The sequence below is a fragment of the Ranitomeya imitator genome, chromosome 1, assembly GCF_032444005.1.
Source record: "Ranitomeya imitator isolate aRanImi1 chromosome 1, aRanImi1.pri, whole genome shotgun sequence".
NCBI classification, from domain to species: domain Eukaryota; kingdom Metazoa; phylum Chordata; class Amphibia; order Anura; family Dendrobatidae; genus Ranitomeya; species Ranitomeya imitator.
Window position 1 is genome coordinate 772,493,696 of NC_091282.1, and position 26,232 is coordinate 772,519,927.

Genomic DNA, 26,232 nt, shown 5'->3' on the forward strand with positions numbered 1-26,232 from the left:
TTCTAGACTCCCCTAGAACTCCATATCTCGTGGCCGCAGTCATGAGACCTGGGAGATTTTCTGATCCAATCTGCATTACAACATTTCAGTCAAATTATTGGACAAAATAAATACTCATGAAAATCTGGAATGGAGTTACCCATACACGAGGCCCCTGCAGATACAGTAATGCCATGACTATGTAATTAATCCTCACTTTCTGCAGCTCTTTACGTGCCATGAAATCATTGTGAGACAGAAATACAGATACGGAAGGTGTTCGACGGAAGCTTTATTACTGCAAGTGAGATGTACACCGTGAATGCAGAGGAGCGCACTTTCAATGTACATGGTGTCTAGTGTTGGTCATCATCATTCCGGTAGACGTGTCATTGCCTCTTCTCCCACTGCTTCTCATTATTACTGTAAATCATGCGAGCACAGCAAGCGTGTGGTCTTGGTGGTTACTAATAATTTACTTTTCTGACCCAAGGAGCTAAATATTGTTTTCAACTCAAGGAGGTTGGATTGTAAGCATCTAGAAGGTAGGGATGATGGGAGTAATACACTGTCTCACATCGAGTTTGGAGTGAGCTGCTAAGGTCAGGGGTGATGGGACTGATACATCTATAAACATAAGAGATTATTAAGTCTGGACATTATTAACTGGACATTCTGCATTGATCTTCCCAACCTCAGTATAGCATGTCCTATCACTTCGTATTTGGGGGTGATGGGGTGTTTCTTTTTGGAGTCACAAGTTCAGATTGACTTTGTGAAGTTAAACTCCAGTGCGATTTATTACTGCACTCAACTTCCATGTCATCCGAGCCTGCATTTTGGGTGTGTAGAGAACTGGCTACCTCTGCAGGCTCTCCCTCCTGATACCAAGAGCTACATGGAGTGACACAAGAATGAGCAGAGCTGACAGCACTGCCTGGGGCCTGTCTGAACGCAGGAGGTGGAGTCAGGGCTCTCACTGCCGTGTGAAAGGACTTCAGCGCTCTTTCGCTGCGCTGTCTTTCCTGGCGTTCTTTTTTTTCCCTGCGACGCTGTTGTTTGCGTTGTTCTTTCACCATTTGTTTACGAGAGTCAACAAAGTCCCTGAAAAATGTGAAAGTTGGAAACAAGCATTGCTGCAACCAATAAAAAGATCACATACAGTTCGTGTTGATCAAAGAAACCACTGCGTATTGTGAGTGGTCATGACAGAAGGACATGGACACTAAAAGTGTTGATGTTCTGGAGATGAGAGCAGCACAGACAAATAATGAGAAACTCACTGTAATATAATCATTAGATAAGATGATAAGAAGAGCAGGAGAGGGAGAAGAGGAAGAGGTAGCGAAAAAGATGGCCTGAAGACAGTGACGATGGAGATAGAAGCTCAGGAGAAGAGATAGAGAAGAAGATGGCCTGAAGACAGTAAATATGGAAAGAGATCAGGAGAAGAGTAAGAGATAGAGATAGTGAAGATGATGTCATTGAGATTTAGAAGATCCTTCCTTCCCAACATCACTGAAGGAGCGGTTACTCATGTCTGCAAATCGCACATCACCACTTTGGCACTTGACCCCATTCCACCCTCACCAGCACACTTACCCTGGTTTTAACCCATCTTTTCAGTCTATCATTAACTTCTGGTGCTTTCCCTTTTGCAATCAAACATGCCACTATCACACCTATCCTGAAGAAACCATCCCTCAACCTGACTTCTATATCTAGCTATTATCTCAAATCGCGCTATTATCCCATATCACTGCTCCAATTCGCCGCCAAACTCCTCAAACAGCATGTCCATGCTTAACTTTCCTTCCACCTCTCTAGCTTACTCTTTGACAAGGTACAATCTGGCTTCCGTCCCCACCACTCCTCCGAAACTGCCCTGACCAAAATTACTAACGACTTACTGCCCAAGCTAATAAGCAATTCTATATACTCCTCCTTCTATATCTGTCATCAGCATTTGACACAGTCGACCACTCATTTCTACTACAGATTCTCTCTTCACTTGGCATCAAAGACCTTGACCTTTCCTGGATCTCGTCATACTTTTCTAACCTCATACTTAGCATCTTCCACTATACTACCTCTTCATCCTGCCCTATATATGTTGGTGTCCCTTAAGACTCTGTCCTAAGAACCCTACTTTTCTCCATCTACACCTTTGGCCTGGGACAACTCATAAAGTCCCATGGCTTCCGGTGACATCTGTACCCTGATGACAATCATATCTATTTCTCTGGCCCAGAAGTCACCTCTCTGCTGTTAAGGAATCCCAGAGTGTCTATCACCCATATCCACCTCCTTTTGATCATGCTTCCTAAAGGTCATTGTGGGCAAAACTGAACTCATCATCTTTCCTCCATCTCAACTATCTTTTCTAACTGACCTATCTCTCCCAATAAATTACATTACACTTTCCGTAGTAACTGAAGTCTGCAGGCTTGGAGTGTCCCTTGACTCTGCCCATTCATTCAAACTGCACATCCAAGCTCTCACGACATCATGCCACCTCCAATTCAAAAACATTTCTAGAATCCGTTCTTTCCTTAACCTTGACTCTACTAACATTTTAGTGCATGCCCTCATCATCTCACATATTAGCTACTGTAATATTCTCCTCTTTGGTCTCCCTGCTAACACTCTCGCACCTCTCCAGTCTGTCCTTAAGTCTGCTGCCCAACTAATCCAGCTTTTGCCTCACTTTTTCACTGCTTTTCTGTGCAAAATCTTTCATTGGCTCCCAATTCCCCAAAGTATCCAGCTCAAACTACTAACATTGAATTACAAAGCTGTCTGTCTGTCTCCCCTGTATATCTCCAAACTAATCTCTCGATATCTTCGACACGCAACCTCTGGTCGTCCCAAGACCTTCTCTACGTCATATTTATATGTTTGTCACCCAATCGCCTCCAAGACATTTCTTGACTGTCCTCCTTCCTCTGCAATTCTGTGCCGCAACACGGCCAATTATCCACCACATGTGGAGCTGTCAGACAGAACTTGAAAACGCATCTTTTCAAGAAAGATACAGCCTACAGTGACCTCGTTGCCACCTCACCACCACCGGAGCTGCCACCTCTCCACCACCGAAGCTGCCACCTCACCACCATCAGAGATGCCACCTCACCACTACCTGAGCTGCCACCTCATGACCACCAGAGCTGCCACCTCACCATCACCTGAGCTGCCACCTCACCACCACCACAGCTGCCACCTCATCACAACCTGAGTTGCCATCTTACCACGTGAGCTGCCACCTCACCACCACCGGAGCTGCCATCTGACCACTCCCTGAGCTGCCGGTCAGCACATCGGGTCTCTCGAGAGGTGTGGCAGCAGTAGCGCCAGGAGATAGACGAGATGCTTAAAATGGGGATGATCCAGGCATTATTTTCCCCACAAGCCCATACCATGCAGCCACCTCTGGAACTCTGCATTATTGCATAATAAAGCATAGCTACCAGGAATTAAATACTGTAGCCATATTTGGTCTCACTGCACAGATAAAATCCAGCAGAACCCAGTGGTGCCGGGGCTATCCCGTTTAGAGCTTTGGGTGGAAAGTCATGGATATCCACGGTTCTGCCTGGAAAACCATATCTTCAGATATGGGAGAAGATACACTGCACAGCCCAGGGGTTGGCACAGAGTGTGGGAGGGGGCAGCCTAGGGGATAATAGACAGCTCCTCATTTTGGACTAAGTTTTTTCTACTGGCAGGAGGCCTGTTATCTGATGCGGCCAGAGAATCACGTAACAAAGATTTGGACCTGTCATCCATCAGCACCTCCCAGTGGTCACATGCTACATAACAGTAATTGTAATCTATCTGCACCCTACCCTTGCACTACACTCCTGATTGTATACTTGTATATTTGCTCTTGAATATATACCTGCATCTTTCTAGTGCGCCTTTTGGCGAATAAATATAAAATTAATTTTCGGTTGCCCTTTTACCTCGATTCACAAAACCCCACGTCCGCACGCTCGGCTGGTTATTATACGCTACCCTGGGGTTGGTCTCTGACCCGATATAAGCCTGTTGTCGGACGGGGCTGATATCTAACGAGGAACTGGTGGCAGCATACCGTATTGTGTTAGTGATGACTCTGACAATGACGGGGGAGGTTTACATATGTATGCCCAGCAAGGACTGGTGATACATATCTCCCCTTCATGGGAGCTCCTCAATAACTTGTACCTATAAGGGATGTCTCTCCAGCGACTATTTGCCCTCGGAGCAGTTCCCTGACTGACCTGGGGTAAGTGGTGGCGCCAGAGAGCCGATCCCTGCTGGATCATTCTCTCCCCACCCCACAGGTGAGTGAAATCGACACACCCCTTCCCCTATAAGATCCGCTACAACTCCTTATGTACAGCCACATGGAATCAATGGGGCGCTAAAAATATCTACTATATAATTGTCTAAGGATCACTTTCGTCTTTCTGTCTGTCTGTCTGTCTGTAACGGAAATCCCAAGTCGCTGATTGGTCGCGGCAAAAGAGCCACGACCAATCAGCGATGGGCACAGTCCGGCGGCAAAATGGCCGCTCCTTACTCCCCGCAGTCAGTGCCCGCTCCATACTCCCCTCCAGTCAGCGCTCACACAGGGTTAATGGCAGCGTTAACGGACCGCGTTATGCCGCGGTGTAAGGCACTCCGTTAACGCTGCTATTAACCCTGTGTGACCAACTTTTTACTATTGATGCTGCCTATGCAGCATCAATAGCAAAAAGATCTAATGTTAAAAATAATAATAATTAAAAAAAAAATAGTTATATACTCACCGTCCGTCGGCCCCTCGGACCCAGAACAGGCCTTTCCCGCTCCTTGCGATGCTCCGGTGACCGCTCCATGCATTGCGATCTCGCAAGATGATGACGTAGCGGTCTCGCGAAACCGCTACATCATCATCTCGCGAGACCGCAATGCACTCTTGAAACCGGAGCGCGCGAGGAGCATCGGTAAACGCTTCGCCTGGATTCGGGGGCCAACTGAAGGTGAGTATAGGTATTTTTTATTTTAATTCTTTTTTTTAACAGGGATATGATGCCCATATTGCTATATACTACGTGGGCTGTGCAATATACTACGTGGGCTGTGCAATATACTACGTGGGCTGTGCAATATACTACGTGGGCTGTGCAATATACTACGTGGGCTGTGCAATATACTGCGTGGGCTGTGCTTTATACTACGTGGGCTGTTCAATATACTACGTGGGCTGTGCAATATACTACGTGGGCTGTTCAATATACTACGTGGGCTGTGCAATATACTACGTGGGCTGTGCAATGTACTACGTGGGCTGTGCAATGTACTACGTGGGCTATGCAATGTACTGCGTGGGCTGTGCTATATACTGCGTGGCCTGTGCAATATACTATGTGGCCTGTGCAATATACTATGTGGGCTGTGCAATATACTATGTGGGCTGTGCAATATACTCCGTGGGCTGTGCAATATACTACGTGGGCTGTGCAATATACTACGTGGGCTGTGCAATATACTACGTGGGCTGTGCTATATACTGTGTGGCCTGTGCAATATACTACGTGGCCTGTGCAATATACTATGTGGGTGTGCTATATACTATGTAGGCTGTGTTATACACTACGTGGCCTGTGATATACACTACGTGGCCTGTGTTATACACTACGTGGCCTGTGTTATACACTACGTGGCCTGTGTTATACACTACGAGGCCTGTGTTATATACTGCGTGCGTGGTGTTATGATAAGGTAATTCAGTACCACAATGGACATAGAGGTCAGAGCACATACAGTGACCTGACAATAACTCAAAAACATAGAACAAGCTCTGAGACGTGGGAACTCTGCTGACCGCAATCCCTAATCCTCTCCAACAACACTAGAGGCAGCCATGGATTGCGCCTAACGCTCCCTATGCAACTCGGCACAGCCTGAGAAACTAGCTAGCCTGAAGATAGAAAATAAGCCTACCTTGCCTCAGAGCAATACCCCAAAGGAAAAGGCAGCCCCCACATATAATGACTGTGAGTTAAGATGAAAAGACAAACGTAGAGATGAAATAGATTTAGCAAAGTGAGGCCCGACTTTCTGAACAGAGCGAGGATAGGAAAGGTAACTTTGCGGTCAACACAAAACCCTACAAAAACCACGCAAAGGGGGCAAAAAGACCCTCCGTACCGAACTAACGGCACGGAGGTACACCCTCTGCGTCCCAGAGCTTCCAGCAAACAAATAAGCAAGCCGGACAGAAAAAAACAGCAAACAAAATAGCAAAAGCGGAACTTAGCTATGCAGAGCAGCAGGCCACAGGAACGATCCAGGAGGAAACAGGTCCAATACTAGAACATTGACTGGAGGCCAGGATCAAAGCACTAGGTGGAGTTAAATAGAGCAGCACCTAACGACTTCACCACATCACCTGAGGAAGGAAACTCAGAAGCCACAGTACCACTTTCCTCCACCAACGGAAGCTCACAGAGAGAATCAGCCGAAGTACCACTTGTGACCACAGGAGGGAGCTCTGCCACAGAATTCACAACAGTATCCCCCCCTTGAGGAGGGGTCACCGAACCCTCACCAGAGCCCCCAGGACGACCAGGATGAGCCATATGAAAGGCACGAACAAGATCGGGAGCATGGACATCAGAGGCAAAGACCCAGGAATTATCTTCCTGAGCATAACCCTTCCACTTAACCAGATACTGGAGTTTCCGTCTTGAAACACGAGAATCCAAAATCTTCTCCACAATATACTCCAACTCCCCCTCCACCAAAACCGGGGCAGGAGGATCAACAGATGGAACCATAGGTGCCACGTATCTCCGCAACAATGACCTATGGAATACGTTATGTATGGAAAAAGAATCTGGAAGGGTCAGACGAAAAGACACAGGATTAAGAACCTCAGAAATCCTATACGGACCAATGAAACGAGGTTTAAACTTAGGAGAGGAAACCTTCATAGGAATATGACGAGAAGATAGCCAAACCAAATCCCCAACACGAAGTCGGGGACCCACACAGCGTCTGCGATTAGCGAAACGTTGAGCCTTCTCCTGGGACAAGGTCAAATTGTCCACTACATGAGTCCAAATCTGCTGCAACCTGTCCACCACAGTATCCACACCAGGACAGTCCGAAGACTCAACCTGCCCTGAAGAGAAACGAGGATGGAACCCAGAGTTGCAGAAAAACGGCGAAACCAAGGTAGCCGAGCTGGCCCGATTATTAAGGGCGAACTCAGCCAAAGGCAAAAAGGACACCCAGTCATCCTGATCAGCAGAAACAAAGCATCTCAGATATGTTTCCAAGGTCTGATTGGTTCGTTCGGTCTGGCCATTAGTCTGAGGATGGAAAGCCGAGGAAAAAGACAAGTCAATGCCCATCCTACCACAAAAGGCTCGCCAAAACCTCGAAACAAACTGGGAACCTCTGTCAGAAACGATATTCTCTGGAATGCCATGTAAACGAACCACATGCTGGAAGAACAATGGCACCAAATCAGAGGAGGAAGGTAATTTAGACAAGGGTACCAAATGGACCATCTTAGAGAAGCGATCACAGACCACCCAAATGACTGACATCTTTTGAGATACGGGAAGATCTGAAATAAAATCCATAGAGATATGTGTCCAAGGCCTCTTCGGGACCGGTAAGGGCGAAGCAACCCACTGGCACGAGAACAGCAGGGCTTAGCCCGAGCACAAATCCCACAGGACTGCACAAAAGAACGCACATCCCGCGACAGAGATGGCCACCAAAAGGATCTAGCCACTAACTCTCTGGTACCAAAGATTCCAGGATGACCAGCCAACACCGAACAATGAACCTCAGAGATAACTTTATTCGTCCACCTATCAGGGACAAACAGTTTCTCCGCTGGGCAACGATCAGGTTTATTAGCCTGAAATTTTTGCAGCACCCACCGCAAATCAGGGGAGATGGCAGACACAATTACTCCCTCTTTGAGGATACCCGCCGGCTCAGATAAACCCGGAGAGTCGGGCACAAAACTCCTAGACAGAGCATCCGCCTTCACATTTTTAGAGCCCGGAAGGTACGAAATCACAAAGTCAAAACGGGCAAAAAACAACGACCAACGAGCCTGTCTAGGATTCAACCGCTTGGCAGACTCGAGATAAGTCAAGTTCTTATGATCAGTCAAGACCACCACGCGATGCTTAGCTCCTTCAAGCCAATGACGCCACTCCTCGAATGCCCACTTCATGGCCAGCAACTCTCGATTGCCCACATCATAATTTCGCTCAGCAGGCGAAAACTTCCTGGAAAAGAAGGCGCATGGTTTCATCACCGAGCAATCAGAACTTCTCTGCGACAAAACAGCCCCTGCTCCAATCTCAGAAGCATCAACCTCGACCTGGAATGGAAACGAAACATCTGGTTGACACAACACAGGCAGAAGAAAAACGACGCTTCAACTCTTGAAAAGCTTCCACAGTAGCAGAAGACCAATTGACCACATCAGCACCCTTCTTGGTCAAATCGGTCAATGGTTTAGCAATACTAGAAAAATTGCAGATGAAGCGACGATAAAAATTAGCAAAGCCCAGGAACTTTTGCAGACTTTTCAGAGATGTCGGCTGAGTCCAATCATGGATGGCTTGGACCTTAACAGGGTCCATCTCGATAGTAGAAGGGGAAAAGATGAACCCCAAAAATGAAACCTTCTGAACACCAAAGAGACACTTTGATCCCTTCACAAACAAAGAATTAGCACGCAGGACCTGAAACACCGTTCTGACCTGCTTCACATGAGACTCCCAATCATCCGAGAAGATCAAAATGTCATCCAAGTACACAATCAGGAATTTATCCAGGTACTCTCGGAAGATGTCATGCATAAAGGACTGAAACACTGATGGAGCATTGGCAAGTCCGAATGGCATTACTAGATACTCAAAATGGCCCTCGGGCGTATTAAATGCAGTTTTCCATTCATCGCCTCGCTTAATACGCACAAGATTATACGCACCACGAAGATCTATCTTGGTGAACCAACTAGCCCCCTTAATCCGAGCAAACAAATCAGATAACAACGGCAAGGGGTACTGAAATTTAACCGTGATCTTATTTAGAAGGCGGTAATCTATACAAGGTCTCAGCGAACCATCCTTCTTGGCTACAAAAAAGAACCCTGCTCCTAATGGCGACGATGACGGGCGAATATGCCCCTTCTCCAAGGACTCCTTCACATAACTCCGCATAGCGGCATGCTCAGGCACAGATAAATTAAACAGTCGACCTTTTGGGAATTTACTACCAGGAATCAAATCGATAGCACAATCACAATCCCTATGCGGAGGTAGGGTATCGGACTTGGGCTCATCAAATACATCCCGGTAATCAGACAAGAACTCTGGAACCTCAGAAGGGGTGGATGACGAAATTGACAGAAACGGGACATCACCATGTACCCCCTGACAACCCCAGCTGGACACAGACATGGATTTCCAATCTAATACTGGATTATGGACTTGTAGCCATGGCAACCCCAACACGACCACATCATGCAGATTATGCAACACCAGAAAGCGAATAACCTCCTGATGTGCAGGAGCCATGCACATGGTCAGCTGGGTCCAGTACTGAGGCTTATTCTTGGTCAAAGGCGTAGCATCAATTCCTCTCAATGGAATAGGACACTGCAAGGGCTCCAAGAAAAACCCACAACGCCTAGCATACTCCAAGTCCATCAAATTCAGGGCAGCGCCTGAATCCACAAATGCCATGACAGAATACGATGACAAAGAGCAGATCAAGGTAACGGACAGGAGAAATTTTGACTGTACCGTACCAATGGTGGCAGACCTAGCGAAACGGTTAGTGCGTTTAGGACAATCAGAGATAGCATGAGTGGAATCACCACAGTAGAAACACAGCCCATTCAGACGTCTGTGTTCTTGCCGTTCAACTCTGGTCAAAGTCCTATCGCACTGCATAGGCTCAGGTTTAAGCTCAGGTAATACCGCCAAATGGTGCACAGATTTACGCTCACGCAAGCGTCGACCGATCTGAATGGCCAAAGACATAGACTCATTCAGACCAGCAGGCATAGGAAATCCCACCATGACATCCTTAAAGGCTTCAGAGAGACCCTTTCTGAAAATAGCTGCGAGCGCACCTTCATTCCATTGAGTGAGTACGGACCACTTTCTAAATTTCTGACAATATACCTCTATCTCATCCTGACCCTGACACAGAGCCAGCAAATTTTTCTCTGCCTGATCCACTGAATTAGGTTCATCGTACAGCAATCCGAGCGCCAGGAAAAACGCATCGATATTGCTTAATGCAGGATCTCCTGACGCAAGAGAAAATTCCCAGTCCTGAGGGTCGCCACGTAAAAAAGAAATAATGATCCTAACTTGTTGAACTGGGTCACCAGAGGAGCGAGGTTTCAAAGCCAGAAATAGTTTACAATTATTTTTGAAACTCAGAAATTTAGTTCTATCTCCAAAAAACAAATCAGGAATAGGAATTCTCGGTTCTAACATAGAATTCTGAACCACAAAGTCTTGAATATTTTGTACTCTTGCCGTGAGCTGATCCACACATGAAGACAGACCTTTAATGTCCATTGCTACACCTGTGTCCTGAACCACCCAAATGTCTAGGGGAAAAAAAAGGCAAAACACAGTGCAGAGAAAAAAAAATGGTCTCAGAACTTCTTTTTTCCCTCTATTGAGAATCATTAGTACTTTTGGCCTCCAGTACTGTTATGATAAGGTAATTCAGTACCACAATGGACATAGAGGTCAGAGCACATACAGTGACCTGACAATAACCCAAAAACATAGAACGAGCTCTGAGACGTGGGAACTCTGCTGACCGCAATCCCTAATCCTCTCCAACAACACTAGAGGCAGCTGTGGATTGCGCCTAACGCTCCCTATGCAACTCGGCACAGCCTGAGAAACTAGCTAGCCTGAAGATAGAAAATAAGCCTACCTTGCCTCAGAGCAATACCCCAAAGGAAAAGGCAGCCCCCACATATAATGACTGTGAGTTAAGATGAAAAGACAAACGTAGAGATGACATAGATTTAGCAAAGTGAGGCCCGACTTTCTGAACAGAGCGAGGATAGGAAAGGTAACTTTGCGGTCAACACAAAACCCTACAAAAACCACGCAAAGGGGGCAAAAAGACCCTCCGTACCGAACTAACGTCACGGAGGTACACCCTCTGCGTCCCAGAGCTTCCAGCAAACAAATAAGCAAGCCGGACAGAAAAAAACAGCAAACAAAATAGCAAAAGCGGAACTTAGCTATGCAGAGCAGCAGGCCACAGGAACGATCCAGGAGGAAACAGGTCCAATACTAGAACATTGACTGGAGGCCAGGATCAAAGCACTAGGTGGAGTTAAATAGAGCAGCACCTAACGACTTCACCACATCACCTGAGGAAGGAAACTCAGAAGCCGCAGTACCACTTTCCTCCACCAACGGAAGCTCACAGAGAGAATCAGCCGAAGTACCACTTGTGACCACAGGAGGGAGCTCTGCCACAGAATTCACAACAGCGTGGGCTGTTATATACTACATGGCTGTGTTATATGCTATGTGGGCTGTTATACACTCCGTGGGCTGTGCTATATACTACATGGCTGTGCTATATACTCCATGGGCTGTGTTATATACTACGTGGCTGTGCTATATACTCCGTGGGCTGTGCTATATACTCTGTGGGCTGTGCTATATACTATGTGGCTGTGCAATATACTACGTGGCTGTGCTATTTACTACGTGGGCTGTTATATACTATGTGGGCTGTTATATACTACGTGGCCGGCCGCAAACAATCAGCGACAGGCGCAGTCTGGCCGCAAATTGGCTTTGAACCACGCTTCGCTAATTGGTTGTGGCCGGCCGAATCCTCTGTATTCAATGTATTATTCTAAAATCTTCATAAATAAACTTCATACGTATTCTAGAATACCCGATGCGTTAGAATCAGGCTACCATCTAGTAAATAATAATAATAATATCAGGATAAAGAAGATGAAATGATAGAAAAGATGATGAGAGAGGATGTTGATGAAAAAAGAAAAGATTGAGGAGGTCAGATGAGAGATACCAAGGAGACAAAAAAAAATGGAGAGAGAGAAGACACAAGAGCAGATGGTGTTAAAGTTTAATTCAACAAAAAGCTCAAATTTGAAAAGATAATTCTTATAGCAAAGAAATCCAGATAGGCCGATAATATTAGACTGACAGGAAGAGAGACCCGGAAACAGTAATGTGCATACTAGACTATCATATGATCTATGTCGTACACCCCCTCACCTGTAGTCTATGGTACCCGTCAGATCTTTATCCAATCTTTGTACCAATGAATCCATCTGAGCAGCATCCAAGGGCAGACCTGCCACCTGGAGAAAAAATATTTTGGGATATTAAGGTAGCACATTATTGTCCATGATTTATATTCATATTCACAACTCTATTCTTGGTTCCTGTCTTTACAATTTTACAGCAGTAGGGCAGTGAATGTGGCACTAGAAAGTTAAGCTATCAAGTCCCTGGCTATTGTCAAGAGGTATCCACAAAGTGTCTAGGCTGATTCCTGCAGCTACAGTATGTCAGCACAAACCATATGACTGCAATTGGTAAAGGAAAAATTATATATGAAGGTCCTTAATGAAAGACAACATTTCACACTTTATATGGAGCAAAATACTCACTGACATATATCTGCAGAAATCACTGACAGGAATGCTCATGCTGCCATCTTTGTCCATGTTCTTGAAAAAATCAATCAATCGAAGTTTGTGTTCATCTAGGAAATCCTGAACGACAGAGCTTCCATGAATACATGACGAACACTGACATATTCCTGTCACTATACCGAATCATTAGGGCATGGGATCAAACCTTACAATAACAACTTTGACTAGAAAATCCTCAAATATTGGAAACCAAAAACTCAGAGATCCCATTAGAAAAGCCAGAACTCTGCAGAACATGTTGGGAAAAGTCTGATAACTGCATGGGCAATGTTCTTCTGAGCACCGTCCAAACGCTCTGATGCTTGCAGGACACTGTGCTTTGTATTGTGCACTATATGGCAGCTCATTTATTAACAAGAGCTGATTGGCTTTAAGACAGTTTTGTGAAGCTTCGCACATTGCTGACCGTACTGATAAACTCTACACAGAAAGGCCACGTGCACACATCAGTATTTTACATCCGTATTTGTATGCCAAAACCAGGAGTGGAAGAATCAGAGGAAAAGTATAATAGAAACATATGCACCACTTCTGTATTTTCCTGGTCTTGGCTTACAAATACAGAGGTCAAATACTGAACGTGTGAACATGGCTTAAAGGTCCATTTACACTGTGAGATTATAATGAACGAGTATCCCTAGGAACACTCGTTTCACAATAATCTTGCAGTCTAAACAGGCTTCCAATCAACTGCTCATTCGCCGGTGAAATTATTTTTTTGTGCTGCACAAAATCATTTTTACATCGGCATGTTTTAGAAGGACTCCCTCTGCTATGAACAATGACAGCCCGTGCAGTCTGAAAAATGTATTACAGCTTGGTCAGTACACATCTGAACGACGGTCTACGCCTATAAATGACACAAAATTGGGTGGTGTATTATGGTTGGCAGCTATCAGCTCCAGGTTACATCTGACCATTGTTTTCATACATGAGGTTCTAGATCTGTCTAGTTATAATATGTGGCACCTGAATGATCCTCATAGGGTCTGGACGAGCAGAACGTTTTTTGGTGACAAACCCTTTTTTTCCAGCAAAGCGGACATGTAGAGCAGGACGGGATGCTGAAGCAGAGTTGAGAAGGGACAAGAACTGGTCATTAACCAGAACATTCTGGAAGTTAAAGAAGACACAAGACTTTTAATGTGTGTACCATAAAATCCATTTGTTACTCTGTAGAAATCCCTGGTATACTCACAGAGATGTCCAGCTCCTCAATCTTGTTCTCTGGCCTCTTAGTAATGCCATTTAGTAAAGTGATGGCACCCTCCACTGTGATGGGATTTCTGGACATCTGCATTGAGTAGATAGCATATACAATAGAGCAGATCCAAAGTTCTTAATGTGCCTGCTCAGCTATCAGGTACAGTTGCTGGATGAGATGAGTAAGGCTGATGAAAAGACGCTGTATAACTATAAGAGGAATATGTCACACGTACACTGCCGGTCAGATATCTGGAACCAGATTATAAATGGAATCTCGACAGAGAAAACAGCACTCTGGTCAGCTGCCATTACTGCTCCTCTCCAGTTATACGTAGCTAAGATTATAGCAATAGCGCTGATTGCCACCCAGGTCCTCAAAGCAGAAATATTATTACCTCAAAGTAGACATGGGAGAGGATTGGAAAAATGTGATGGACAGATGTCTCCTCCGAGACTGATCAATGCAAGAACAGGGAAAAGAATGCAGATACAGGAGAGGAATGGAGAAACGTGGTGGACAGAGACGCCTCATTTGACACTGGTCATTGACAGGTAAAAGAACGCAGACATGGAAGAGGACTGGAAAAACAATACAAGGAAAATATCACACAGGGGATGACTTCAGAAATTTGCAAAGGACAGAGAAATCTCATCTGAAACTAGTCAATACAAAGACAAGGGCAAGAAAACAAGTATGGGAGAGGACTGGAGAAACGTGAAGGACAAAGATGAAACATCTGAGACTGATCAATACAAAGAAACGGAAATAACGCATACACAGAAGATGACTGGAGAAACAATACCACAACAGGGAAAAGATGGCATGGGGAAGACTGAAGAAACATATGATGGATTGAGATGCCTTATTCAAGACTAGGTCACAACAAGAACAAGGAAAAGAACCCAGACACAGGAGAAGACTGAAGAAACGTGATGGATCGGGATATGTCATTCGAGGAGGGTTAGTACAAGAACAGGGAAAGAACAGAAGCTTGTAAGAGGACTGGGGAAACGTGATCAAAAGAGAAGTTTCAATGTCAAGTGTCTTCACCACAGGGTGAGACATAAGGAACAGAAGAGAAGATTGTGATGGAAATATATAACACATATAGATTTCACTTGCATATATACTAACAGCTAATATATACATTATAATCAATTGCTTAAAATGGCCACCACAGACCAGACAACGCCTTGGGACTTTCCAGAGATAAAGAGGAACTGAACACCAGATGTCTCAAATTTTGGCCTAATTGCAAAAAATGTGACAGTTATAGGTTAAATACTTAATGAGCCTGTTGCTATGCCTTAACCACAATATTCCATATATTTAGATAACCAATAACAGAGAAGCTTGACCATATGATCCTTAACTAACCTCCCCTTTCTATATGCAACTAAAAAAAGCATATGTTACTCAAATAAAGCATCAGCATTGATGGAATGTTATTCTGTCACCTTGGTCTACAGTGTCATTCTTGAGCACTCAAATACTTAGCCTAATTGGGAGCGGATGCAGCACACACGAAGATAGATTTATCCTAACAAAATTTCCACATCAAGATGCTGGAGAATTCTTGATACATTTATCATTGTCTTAGAAGGACAAGGAATCCTAAATACAGAAAGACATGGCTCTGTCCTTTGACACCATTTTCTGATTCCATAATTTTGTCAACAGTGTATAATGTTGACTGCAGGTATAAGATGTAGATCATGATTGATAATGTTGTATAAGTTCCAAATAAGCCCTGGGAACGATTCTGCAAACCACCTGTTTGCCCATATCATTTTGTGTTACCTTGAGCACGACCAGTGTCTCGTTACTCTCCAGGCCTTTACAAATAAGTCTGACGCCCTCGTTACTGATCCGGTTACAGCTGATATTGAGGTGAAGCAGGGAACTATTCACTCTCAGTGCCTCTCCCAGCGCAAGAGCTCCCTCATTGCCAAAACCATTATAGGACACATCTAAGACTTTAAGCATGCCATTCACCTGTGTGGAATCATAGAATATTCTTGGGAAGGCTTCCCAACAAAGACTCAGGAGACATCTAAAAGAGTACATTTTTGTGTAAGATGTGTTGACGTTAGTATGATAAAGTGACAGGACTTGGATTAGTATGGGTTACATGTTGAGATGAAATGACAGGCACTGAATTAGTTTGGGGTGGATTGTGTTGGCGTAAGGTGATAGGCACTGGATTAGCATGGGGTGGATGTTAGTGGGATGAGGTGACAGGACCTGGGTTAGTATGGGGTAGATGTTGGTGGAATGAGATGACAGGTACTGGATTAATATAAGGTAGATGTTGGTAGGATGAGGAGACAGGTACCAGATTACTATGGAGGACCTGGATTAGTATGGGGTGGATGTTGGTGATATGAGGTGACAGGACCTGGATTAGAATGGGGTAGATATTGGTGGGATGAGGTGACAGGACCTGGATTAGTATGGGGTAGATGTTGGTGGGATGAGGTGACAGGACCTTGGTTAGTATGGGGTGGATGTTGGTGGGATGAGGTGACAGAACCTGGTTTAGTATGGGGTGGATGTTGGCAGGATGAGATGATTGGCACCTGATTATTAAGCGGTGGATGTTGGTGGGATGAGGTGACGAGCACCGGACAAGTATGGAGTGGTTGTTGGTGGGATGAGGTGATGGGCACCGGACTAGTATGTGATGGATGTTGGTGGGATAAGGGGATGAGCACCGGACTAGTATGGGCTGGATGTTGGTTGGATGAGATGACTGGCACCGTATTAGTGTTGGGCTGCCACTGGTGATGCGGCACTGCCAGGGTTAGTATATGAATAGTGCATGTATAATACAGATATTTGAAGTATATTGTCACCCTGAGGCCGGCGCTGAGTGCTATGGCGCCCTTCATGCGAATGTGGTTCCAGCTGAGATTCAGTTCCTGGAGACCCTCACTGGCAGCTGAAAATGACAGTAAAGGAAAAGTCAGAGTCCATCAACTCACAGTAAGGCTTCAAGCTGCAAGCATTATTGCTTCTGATCACACAGCTGATGGGTTGTTACAATGTATGGTGTAGACCAGGGGTCTCAAACACGCGGGCTGCTTGCAGCCCCTGAGGCTGCTTCATGTGTCCCACAGGCACTCTAGACCTAGGGATGAGTAGGAGATGCCAACCAGGCTAGAGATTAGGGGGGGACATGCCTACGAGGATGGGGATGAGAAGGCCATGCATACCAGGATAGGGATAAGGGGGCTATGCTCACCAAGATAGGGATGAGAGGGCCATGCATGCCAGGATATGGATGAGAGAGGCAATGCACACCAGGATGGAGAGGAGGGGACCATATATACCAGGATAGGGGATATTAAGTACAGAATTTACCACATTTTTTGCTTCAATTTTTTTTTTTCTAATTTCCTCCTCTGAAACCTAGGTGCGTCTTATGGTCCGGTGCGTCTATAGTGCGAAAAATATGGTAAATGTGCATCCAAGGACTCCCATTCAACTGAAATAAAGCACCGCCTTGGCGGACCCCTGGACCGAGCCGCGATCGTCAAGAAGTCTACAATGCCTGCGGGCCACATGTGCAGAAAAGAGGACACCAAAGGAATAGAAGAGGATGAGAATAATCTTTTTTTTTCTTTTATGTGTATGTGAAGAACGGCACAATAGGGGACATTACTACAATTTCAGGACCTGGATGAGGACATTACTACAATATGGGAACCAGAATGGGGCATTATTAAAAGAAGGGGACCAGGATGGAGGGCATTATTACAAGAAGGGGACCAGGATGAAGGACATTAGTACAAGAAGGGGACCAGGATGGAGGACATTAGTACAAGATGGGGACCAGGATGGGGCATTACTACAAGATGGGGACATTGCTACAATATGGGGACCATGATATGGCATTACTACAAGAAGAGGACCAGGATGGGGCATTACTACAAGAAGAGGACCAGGATGGGGCATGTAGTGAAATATGTATAAATATATATGTGTGCAGCAAACTATGTATAGGTTTATTGTGTGACTAGTAATAATGTAACATCTGTCCTGAAGGCTGCAGGTCTGACCCAGGTGTTAATATGTATTTTCCTGAGATAGCAGACTTCTGTCTCCAATCTCACCAGGGGGTCGTGCTGGGAACCAAGAAGAAAGGGAACATTTGACACCTCCTAGCTCTTTGAAGAGATATGTCAATTACAGCCTGACTCTATCTATCTGTGGGAAGCTTTACACAAAGAATCTCAGAGAAAATAATATATTCATTGGGGGAGCGGCCATGGTCCAATCAAAAACAAGCAATTAGAATATCAACTTGAGGGGCTGGTCTAGAAATCTGACCTCCAGGGTGACTCTATGAATTTGGCTTGTATACATTCAAAATTGTTCACATGTGAGGGCAGCCTGGGAAGCTGATGTGATCCAGTCTATATTCATCCTACCCTCAGGGAGCAGGAGCAGACTACAAGTTAGCTATTTCTGTAAGTTTTCTCCTGTTTATACTGTTTTGCATACCTGTATGTCTTTTTATTACCATATTTTTGTATCTTTTTCTTTACTGTAAGCACTGTACTTTTTGTATTAAAGCATAAACTTTAACAGTTGAACCTTGTGTGTTCTAAAGAATCCATAGCCTAAGGTGTGTGAGCCTTATGAGTGGTAGATAGTATTAGTAATTTTCGGGACTCATCGCCGCATGTATGAGCGGGTGTGTGGCCTGGGTTGGCGTGTGATTTATGCTCCCATTACAGCATAGGACAGAGGTTGAATGCTGGACTGAGAGTGGGGAGATAGATTAACCCTTGCAGGCACAACCCCACGTCACGTGCTGAGAGCGGGCACGTGACGAATTAGCGGCAGTACGGAGTGGGATCAGTGACAATGCATTACAAGAAGAGGAACAAAACCACAGGCTTTGGGTAGATGGGGGGGAGGGGGGGTGACATGGTTTATGAGCACTGCAATAAACCAGGTGGACTGATTTTAAATAGAAATGATATCTGTGCCTACCTCTTTAAGAAGCAAAGTGAGTCGACCTACCATAATATGTATTCACTCCTTTTGCGATGAAGCCCTTAAAAATTTCTGGTGCAACCAATTCCCTTCATAAGTCACCTGCTTAGTGACAGAACGTCCCGCTGTGTGCAATCTAAGTGTCACATGTCTGTCAATACACTTTACCTTTTCTGAAAGGCCACAGAGGCTGCAACACCATTAACAAGAAAAACCACAAACCAATCACCACCACGAAGACCATGGAGATCTCCAAACAACACAATGAAGACCAAGGAGATCTCCAAACAAGTCAGGACATAGTTGTTGAAAAGTGCAAGTCAGGGTTGGCTTATAAAAAAAATCTCCCAATCTCTGATGATCCCCCGGAGCACCATCACATCAATTATCATAAAATGTAAAGAATATGGTACAACAACAAACCTACCAAGAGAGGGTGCCCACCAAAACTCTCAGCCCAAGCAAAGAGGGCATTAATCAGAGAAGCAGCACAGAGACCAAAGATAACCCTGAATGAGCTGTAGAGTTCCCAAGCAGAGACTGGAGAATCTGTCCATACGACCACAATAAGCTGTACACTCCATAAAGGAGGCCTTTATGGAAAAGTGGGCAGAAAAAAAGGATTTACTTACACACAAAAATTGTAAGGCTCGTTTTGAGTTTGTCAAAATACATGTGGGAGACTCCCCAAATGTATTGAGGAAGGTGCTGTGGTCAGATGAAATCAAAAAGTTTTTTTTCACCAAGGTAAATGCGATGCCAGCACAGCTCATCGCCCCAAAAACACTATCCGCACAGTGAAACGTGGTGGCAGCATCATGCTGTGGGGATGTTTTTTGGCAGCAGGGATAGGAAAAATGGTACGAATTGATGGGGAAGATGGATGGTGCGAAATACAGGGATATTCTTGAGCAAAACCTGCTTCAGTCTGTCAGTGATTTGAGACAGGGACGGAGGTTCACCTTCCAACAAGACAATGAACTAAAGCATACTGCTAAAGAAAAACTCGAGTGGTTAAGGGGAAATGTGTAAATGTTCTGGAGTGGCTGAGTCAAAGCCCAGACCTTAATCCAATGGAGAATCTGTGGTCAGACTTGAAGATTGCTGTTCGCCATCTAACCTGAAGGAGCTGGAGCAGTTTTGCCTTGAGGAATGGGCTAAAATCCCAGTGGCCAGATGTGGAAAGCTCATAGAGACTCATCCAGAGCATCTAATTGCTGCCAAAGGTGGTTCCACAAAGTACTGACTTTGAGTATTTATGCACACGGAAGCTTTTAGTTATTTTGTCCTATTTGTTGTTCGCTTCACAATAAAAATAAAACCAAATATTCACAGTCGTCGGCGTCTTCTCTACAAAAACTGATGAACACCCAAAAAAATTGTAAAGTAGCAACACACAAAAAAAGCCAAGAAAGAGTGGGGGTTGAATACTTTTGCAAGCTTCTATAGCTGCACATCCATGTAAATCAGCTGTGTTTTGCACTAATTAAGAAATGTGTGATATATTTGCATTTATCTTTGTGATCTCAGAATGTAGATTTCACTCACCGAGCATCTGACCCAGATATTCTCCTCCTTTCTCACAGAATTCATTGTGGCTGAGGTCTAGCTTGGTCACCCGGAAGTTGGCCTGTGGGCAGAGAAAGTGGGGTGTCACATTACGTAAGCTGCTATTATGGTTATTGGAGGTCTTTACTGTGATGTATGGGCAGCACGGTGGCTCAGTGGTTAGCACTGTAGCTTTGCATCTCTGGGGTCCTGGGATCAAATCCAACCAAAGATGTAATTCGGAAGGAGTTTGTATGTTCTCCCCGTGTTTGTGTGCGTTTCCTCCAGGTTCAGCGGTTTCCTCCCACACTCCAAAGACATACTGATAGGGAAAATAGATTGTGAGCCCCAATGGGACAGTGCCGATAATACATGTAAAGCGCTGTGGAATTAATGGCGCTCTATAAGTGAGTAAAATAATTAAATAAAAGTATAAAATTCAAGCTGTAGGCCATGTGCAGACAAGTGTGTGAAAACTCAACCAATTTTTCGCCAGAAAATTTGAATGATTTCGACAGTATGTGACAATATTTCTGTAAAATCAGATGCCGCTCTGTTCATCTATGTGTGGCCTGATGTTTTACGTATCTATAGACGAGTTGAGTCTCATCCAACAAGAGAATCCTACAATTTATCTCACATAGACACTCATTCTTTATGAGAACACTGCTGTGCGGACGGCTCTGCTGAACTGCGCTGGTCGAACACAAGATCTAGGCTATGTGCACACAAGGTCTTTTTCCGACAGACGAACCCACTGACATTTTCAAGAGGAACACACTTTAGGAAACGGTGGTGGTTTCTCCTGACGTGTTCCCTTTTTATTGATTCTTGGGATTTTTTTCTGTCTTTCAGCCTTCTTATTGACTGGTACTGTAAAGTAAGAGCTGAAAACACCTGAAGAATGGACCAGCACTTCTTATAAACACTTCACTTTGAGGAGCAGAAAGAGTTACAAGACGCTCAAAAGCCTGAAAGCGTGCACAAGTCAATTGTACATAGAAATGGGTATGCTCAGACTTTTCAGCATATTCTCAGCAGTTTTCAGGCAGCTTTCAGAGAGGAGCCACCTGAAAAGATGTTGTGTGCACATATCCTAAGAGAGGGAAACGGCAGGTCATACATACTCACAGACATGAGTGCGCCACCCCTGATTTAATCATAGATACTCACAGACAGGGCCTCGGCAAAGTGCTTGGCGGACAGGTCACTGAATCCATTGTCTGAAAGATAAAGAAGTTATGAAGAACCAGAACAATTTTATACAGGGAGCTGTACTCCAACATCTGAGCGTCCAGCTTCCTAACTGCTTTTATTGCACAGGTCGACAGGAGAATTGTAGTGTTCTGCCTTTAAGAGATGTAGGGTAACGGATATTGAGAAGTTGGTGGCGTCCGGCTCTCATTGGCCCTTCTGAAACCACAAAAACAAACGGCAGCTCGAGAAGATTAGTTGCACAAACCCTAAGGTTACATTTCCTTCTTATTTTCCATTATTTATGTCGCATTTGTCCTCATATGGTATCGATAATAAACTTCTAATGAAGGAAGACAACACCAAAGCATAAAACAACAATCTGTATTGTGTCGTAGAAAACATTGTGATGCCTTGAAAGACATTCCCATCGTGATGGTGGGTGGGATAGTCCCATCATGATCACTGGAAGGATATTCCCATAGTGATGCCGGGAGGGACAGTTCCATCGTGTTACTGGGAGGGAGGGTCCCATCGTGATTCCGGGAGGGAGGGTCCCATCTTGATTCTGGGAGGGAGGGTCCCATCATGATTCCGGGAGGGACATTCCCATCGTGATGCGGGAGAGACAGCCCCATCGTGATGCGAGAAAGACAGCCCCATCGTGATGCGAGAGAGACAGCCCCATCGTGATGCCGGGAAGGACATTCCCATCGTGATGCGGGAGAGACAGCCCCATCGTGATGCGAGAAAGACAGCCCCATCGTGATGCGAGAGAGACAGCCCCATCGTGATGCCAGGAAGGACATTCCCATCGTGATGCGGGGAGGGATGGTCCCATCGTGATTTCTGGAGAGACATTTCCATCGTGATGTCGGAAGGGACAATCCCATCATGATGACAGGAGGGACGGTGCCATCGTGATGCCGAGAAGGATGGTCCCATCGTGATGCGGAGAGAGACATTCCCATCGTGATTACGGGAGGGATGGTCACCTCATGATGCTGAAAGGGACGGTCGCAGCGTGAAGCCAGGAGGGACAGTTCTATTGTGATGCCAGGAGGGACATTACCATCGTGATGCAGCGAGGGACATTCCCATTGTGATGCGGGGAGGGTCGGTCCAATCGTGATACCGGGAGGGACGGTCCCATTGTGATGCTGGGAGGGACAGCAGAGGGAAGCACAAAGTGCCTAAATATTAATTAAAAAGAATTCCTCCAATCCAAGTCAAAAAGTCAAATGGTTGATAAATGCCCTACCTGTCATAACGCAACGTGCATAATGGCCTGACTTAGGCTACTTTCACACTAGCGTCGGTACGGGCCCGTCGCAGTGCGTCGGGCCGACGCATACTGTGAAATAAAATCACAACGGGGGCAGCGGATGCAGTTTTTCAACGCATCCGCTGCCCCATTGTAAGGTCCGGGGAGGAGGGGGCGAAGTTCCGGCCGCGCATGGGCGGTCGGAAAAAGTGGAACCGATGGACAAAAAAACGTTGCATGCAACGTTTTTTTGTCCCGACGGACTGCAAAAACACGACGCATCCATCGCACGACGGATGCGACGTGTGGCAATCCGTTGCTAATGAAAGTCTATGGAGAAAAAACGCATCCTGCGGGCAACTTTGCAGGATGCGTTTTTTTCTCCAAAACGACGCATTGCGACGGAGGCCAAAGGACGCTAGTGTGAAAGTAGCCTTACTGGTGACCTAGAGAGGTGCGGCTGGAGCCCGTCCGGGGGATGGCTATAGGTTGCGTGGATGTGCTGCGCTCTGCTGATGTGGCCACTGACCGCCTGCACATTCTGGCCCCCTTCCCTTCCTTCTTCAGACCCTTTTTATGGTTTATAAACAGGTTGTCAGATTTTCTTACACTTTGGGGGTCATCTCCCTTCATTATGGCTTTACAACTGTTTATGGAGTTACTGTTCACTTTTTTTGAATTTTGGCTATTATTTTGGTTAAATATGGTATATATTAGTAGCCTCATTCCGAGGGCATGTTGAGAGTTGTAGTTTTCCAGCAGCTGTGTTAGGCTGCCGTCACACTAGCAGTATTTGGTCAGTATTTTACATCAGTATTTGTAGGCCAAAACCAGGAGTGGAATAGAGGAAAAGTATAATAGAAACATATGCACCACTTCTGCATTTATCACCCACTCCTGGTTTTGGCTACAAATACTGATGTAAAATACTGACCAAATACCGAATGTGTGACAGCAGCCTTAGGAGTCTTTTTTCCTGCAGCAGGTGGAGCAATAACGTACGTGCTACATTGAGGCCTTTGATGGAGAGGTTGTCCAGTAACATGGTGGAGAGCACATCCGAGCCCTGCATGCCCAGGTGGTTGTCAGAGAGGTCCTGGTGGAGCAAAGAGTACAGCCCTGAGTATACCGCCGGCATATTCATAAATACACACCATCTGTCACTTCCCTACCAGCTCTTGGATGGAGTTGTTCTCTCTCAGCACCTGCACCAGGTGCATCAGCCCCTCGGCCTGAATCCAGTTGTCTTCCAGACTCAGATGGGTGATGCTTGTGTTACTCTGAAATACAGACAACATGGCGGCTGCAAAGAATGTGCAGTAACTTGACATAGGACTGCAGCCTGCTGACACTGCAGTGGGACACTTACCTGCAGGACTGCTGCCAAAGCGCGGGCTCCACGAGGCCCCAATCCATGATGCTTCAGATCCATATGAGTCCTGTACATATGACGGAGAAAGTACGAGGCTGGTATAACGCTCACGTCGTGGCACGCCTGCATGTACAAGTGCTTCCCGTCAGTGGCCTCGGAGGGAGACTTCTCTGACCCTGAGGGGTGTAGGGGAGAGTTCTGCTCAGTCCTCTGTGCTGCAGAGCAGGCACCACCCGGGTACTGACAGCCTGAGTCATGATGAACGTCGGCTTCTCATGGATGGCGTAGGACTACGCCACTACTTACACTTGGCTCTGATAAAACATGGCGCTTGGCCCAGCAGGACAGTGGTGGCACTGAGCACTCACCTGCAGCGTCCAGGTCTGTATCGTACTGGTCCTCAGAGGTCTCTAGTGAGAGGCTCAGCATCTGCGGGCACAGGGCGGCCATGCTGCTGTCGGCAACAAGTGTGACAGCATGTAATCCACACCACGGATCACATATCCCCTAGTGGGGGGGGGGGGTCCCACTGCTGCACCAGTAACCAAGGCCCCCAGTAACGCCAGCATCTACAGTCACGAATAGCTCAGGTTTTACCAACATTCCCCCTGTCACACTGTGGGGTGTTCGGGGGTCTCTGGATATGGGGTGTCTGTACATAACTGTGGGGTGTTAGAAAGTCTCTGAATATATGGTGTCTGTATATAACTGGGGGGTGTTTGGGGGTCTCTGGATATGGGGTGTCTGTATATAACTGGGGGGGTGTTTGGGGGTCTCTGGATATGGGGTGTCTGTATATAACTGGGGGGGTGTTTGGGGGTCTCTGGATATGGGGTGTCTGTATATAACTGGGGGGGTGTTCGGGGGTCTCTGGATATGGGGTGTCTGTATATAACTGGGGGGGTGTTTGGGGGTCTCTGGATATGGGGTGTCTATATAACTGGGGGGTGTTTGGGGGTCTCTGGATATGGGGTGTCTGTATATAACTGGGGGGGTGTTTGGGGGTCTCTGGATATGGGGTGTCTGTATATAACTGGGGGGGTGTTTGGGGGTCTCTGGATATGGGGTGTCTGTATATAACTGGGGGGGTGTTTGGGGGTCTCTGGATATGGGGTGTCTGTATATAACGGGGTGTTTGGAGGTCTCTGGATATGGGGTGTCTGTATATAACTGAGGTGTTCGGGGGTCTCTGAATACGGGGTGTCTGTATATAACTGGGGGGTGTTTGGGGGGGTCTCTGGATATGGGGTGTCTGTATATAACTGTGGGGTGTTCGGGGGTCTCTGAATATGGGGAATCTGTATATAACTGTGGGTGTTCAGGGGTCTCTGAATATGGGCTGTCTGTACATAACTGTGGGGTGTTTGGGGGTCTCTGAATATGGGGAATCTGTATATAACTGTGGGTGTTCAGGGGTCTCTGAATATGGGCTGTCTGTACATAACTGTGGGGTGTTTGGGGGTCTCTGGATATGTGGTATCTGTATATAACTGGGGGGTGTTTGGGGGTCTCTGGATATGGGGTGTCTGTATATAACTGGGGGGTGTTTGGGGGTCTCTGGATATGTGGTGTCTGTATATAACTGTGGGGTGTTCGGGGGTCTCTGGATATGGGGGAATCTGTATATAACTGTGTGGTGTTCGGGGGTCTCTGGATATGGGGAAGTCTGCATATAACTGCGGTCTTCGGGGGTCTCTTGATATGGGGAAGTCTGTATATAACTGTGTGGTGTTCGGGGGTCTTTGGATATGGAGGAATCTGTATATAACTGTGTGGTGTTCGGGGGTCTTTGGATATGGAGGAATCTGTATATAACTGTGTGGTGTTCGGGGGGTCTCTGTATATGGGGGAATCTATATAACTGGGGTGTTCGGGGGTCTCTGGATATGGGGGAATCTGTATATAACTGTGTGGTGTTC

The 26,232-nt window shown here is 45.9% G+C and overlaps 1 protein-coding gene across 1 annotated transcript; it reads right to left on the bottom strand.

The window, feature by feature from the left end:
• Positions 1-251: 251 nt before the first annotated feature.
• On the bottom strand, positions 252-24,829 carry LRRC74A (leucine rich repeat containing 74A). The gene is made up of 13 exons (XM_069736011.1): positions 24,682-24,829; positions 24,311-24,489; positions 24,114-24,221; positions 23,944-24,037; positions 21,657-21,706; positions 20,484-20,565; positions 16,787-16,872; positions 15,732-15,926; positions 13,923-14,018; positions 13,694-13,837; positions 12,680-12,784; positions 12,282-12,367; positions 252-1,083 (listed from the first exon to the last, which is right to left on the bottom strand). The coding sequence occupies exons 1-13, from the start codon at positions 24,761-24,763 to the stop codon at positions 693-695; spliced, it is 1,698 nt and encodes a 565-aa protein (XP_069592112.1). The 5' UTR covers positions 24,764-24,829; the 3' UTR covers positions 252-692.
• Between the last annotated feature and the right edge of the window lie 1,403 nt (positions 24,830-26,232).

Coding starts and splice junctions, on each gene's coding strand:
- LRRC74A (XM_069736011.1), bottom strand. CDS start 24,763: ATGGCCGCCCTGTGCCCGCAGATGCTGAGCCTCTCACTAGAGACCTCT. Junction 14,019..15,731: donor AGACACTGGTCGTGCTCAAG/GTAACACAAAAT, acceptor TACTCAATGCAG/ATGTCCAGAAATCCCATCAC. Junction 12,785..13,693: donor ACCCTATGAGGATCATTCAG/GTGCCACATATT, acceptor TCTGTCGTTCAG/GATTTCCTAGATGAACACAA.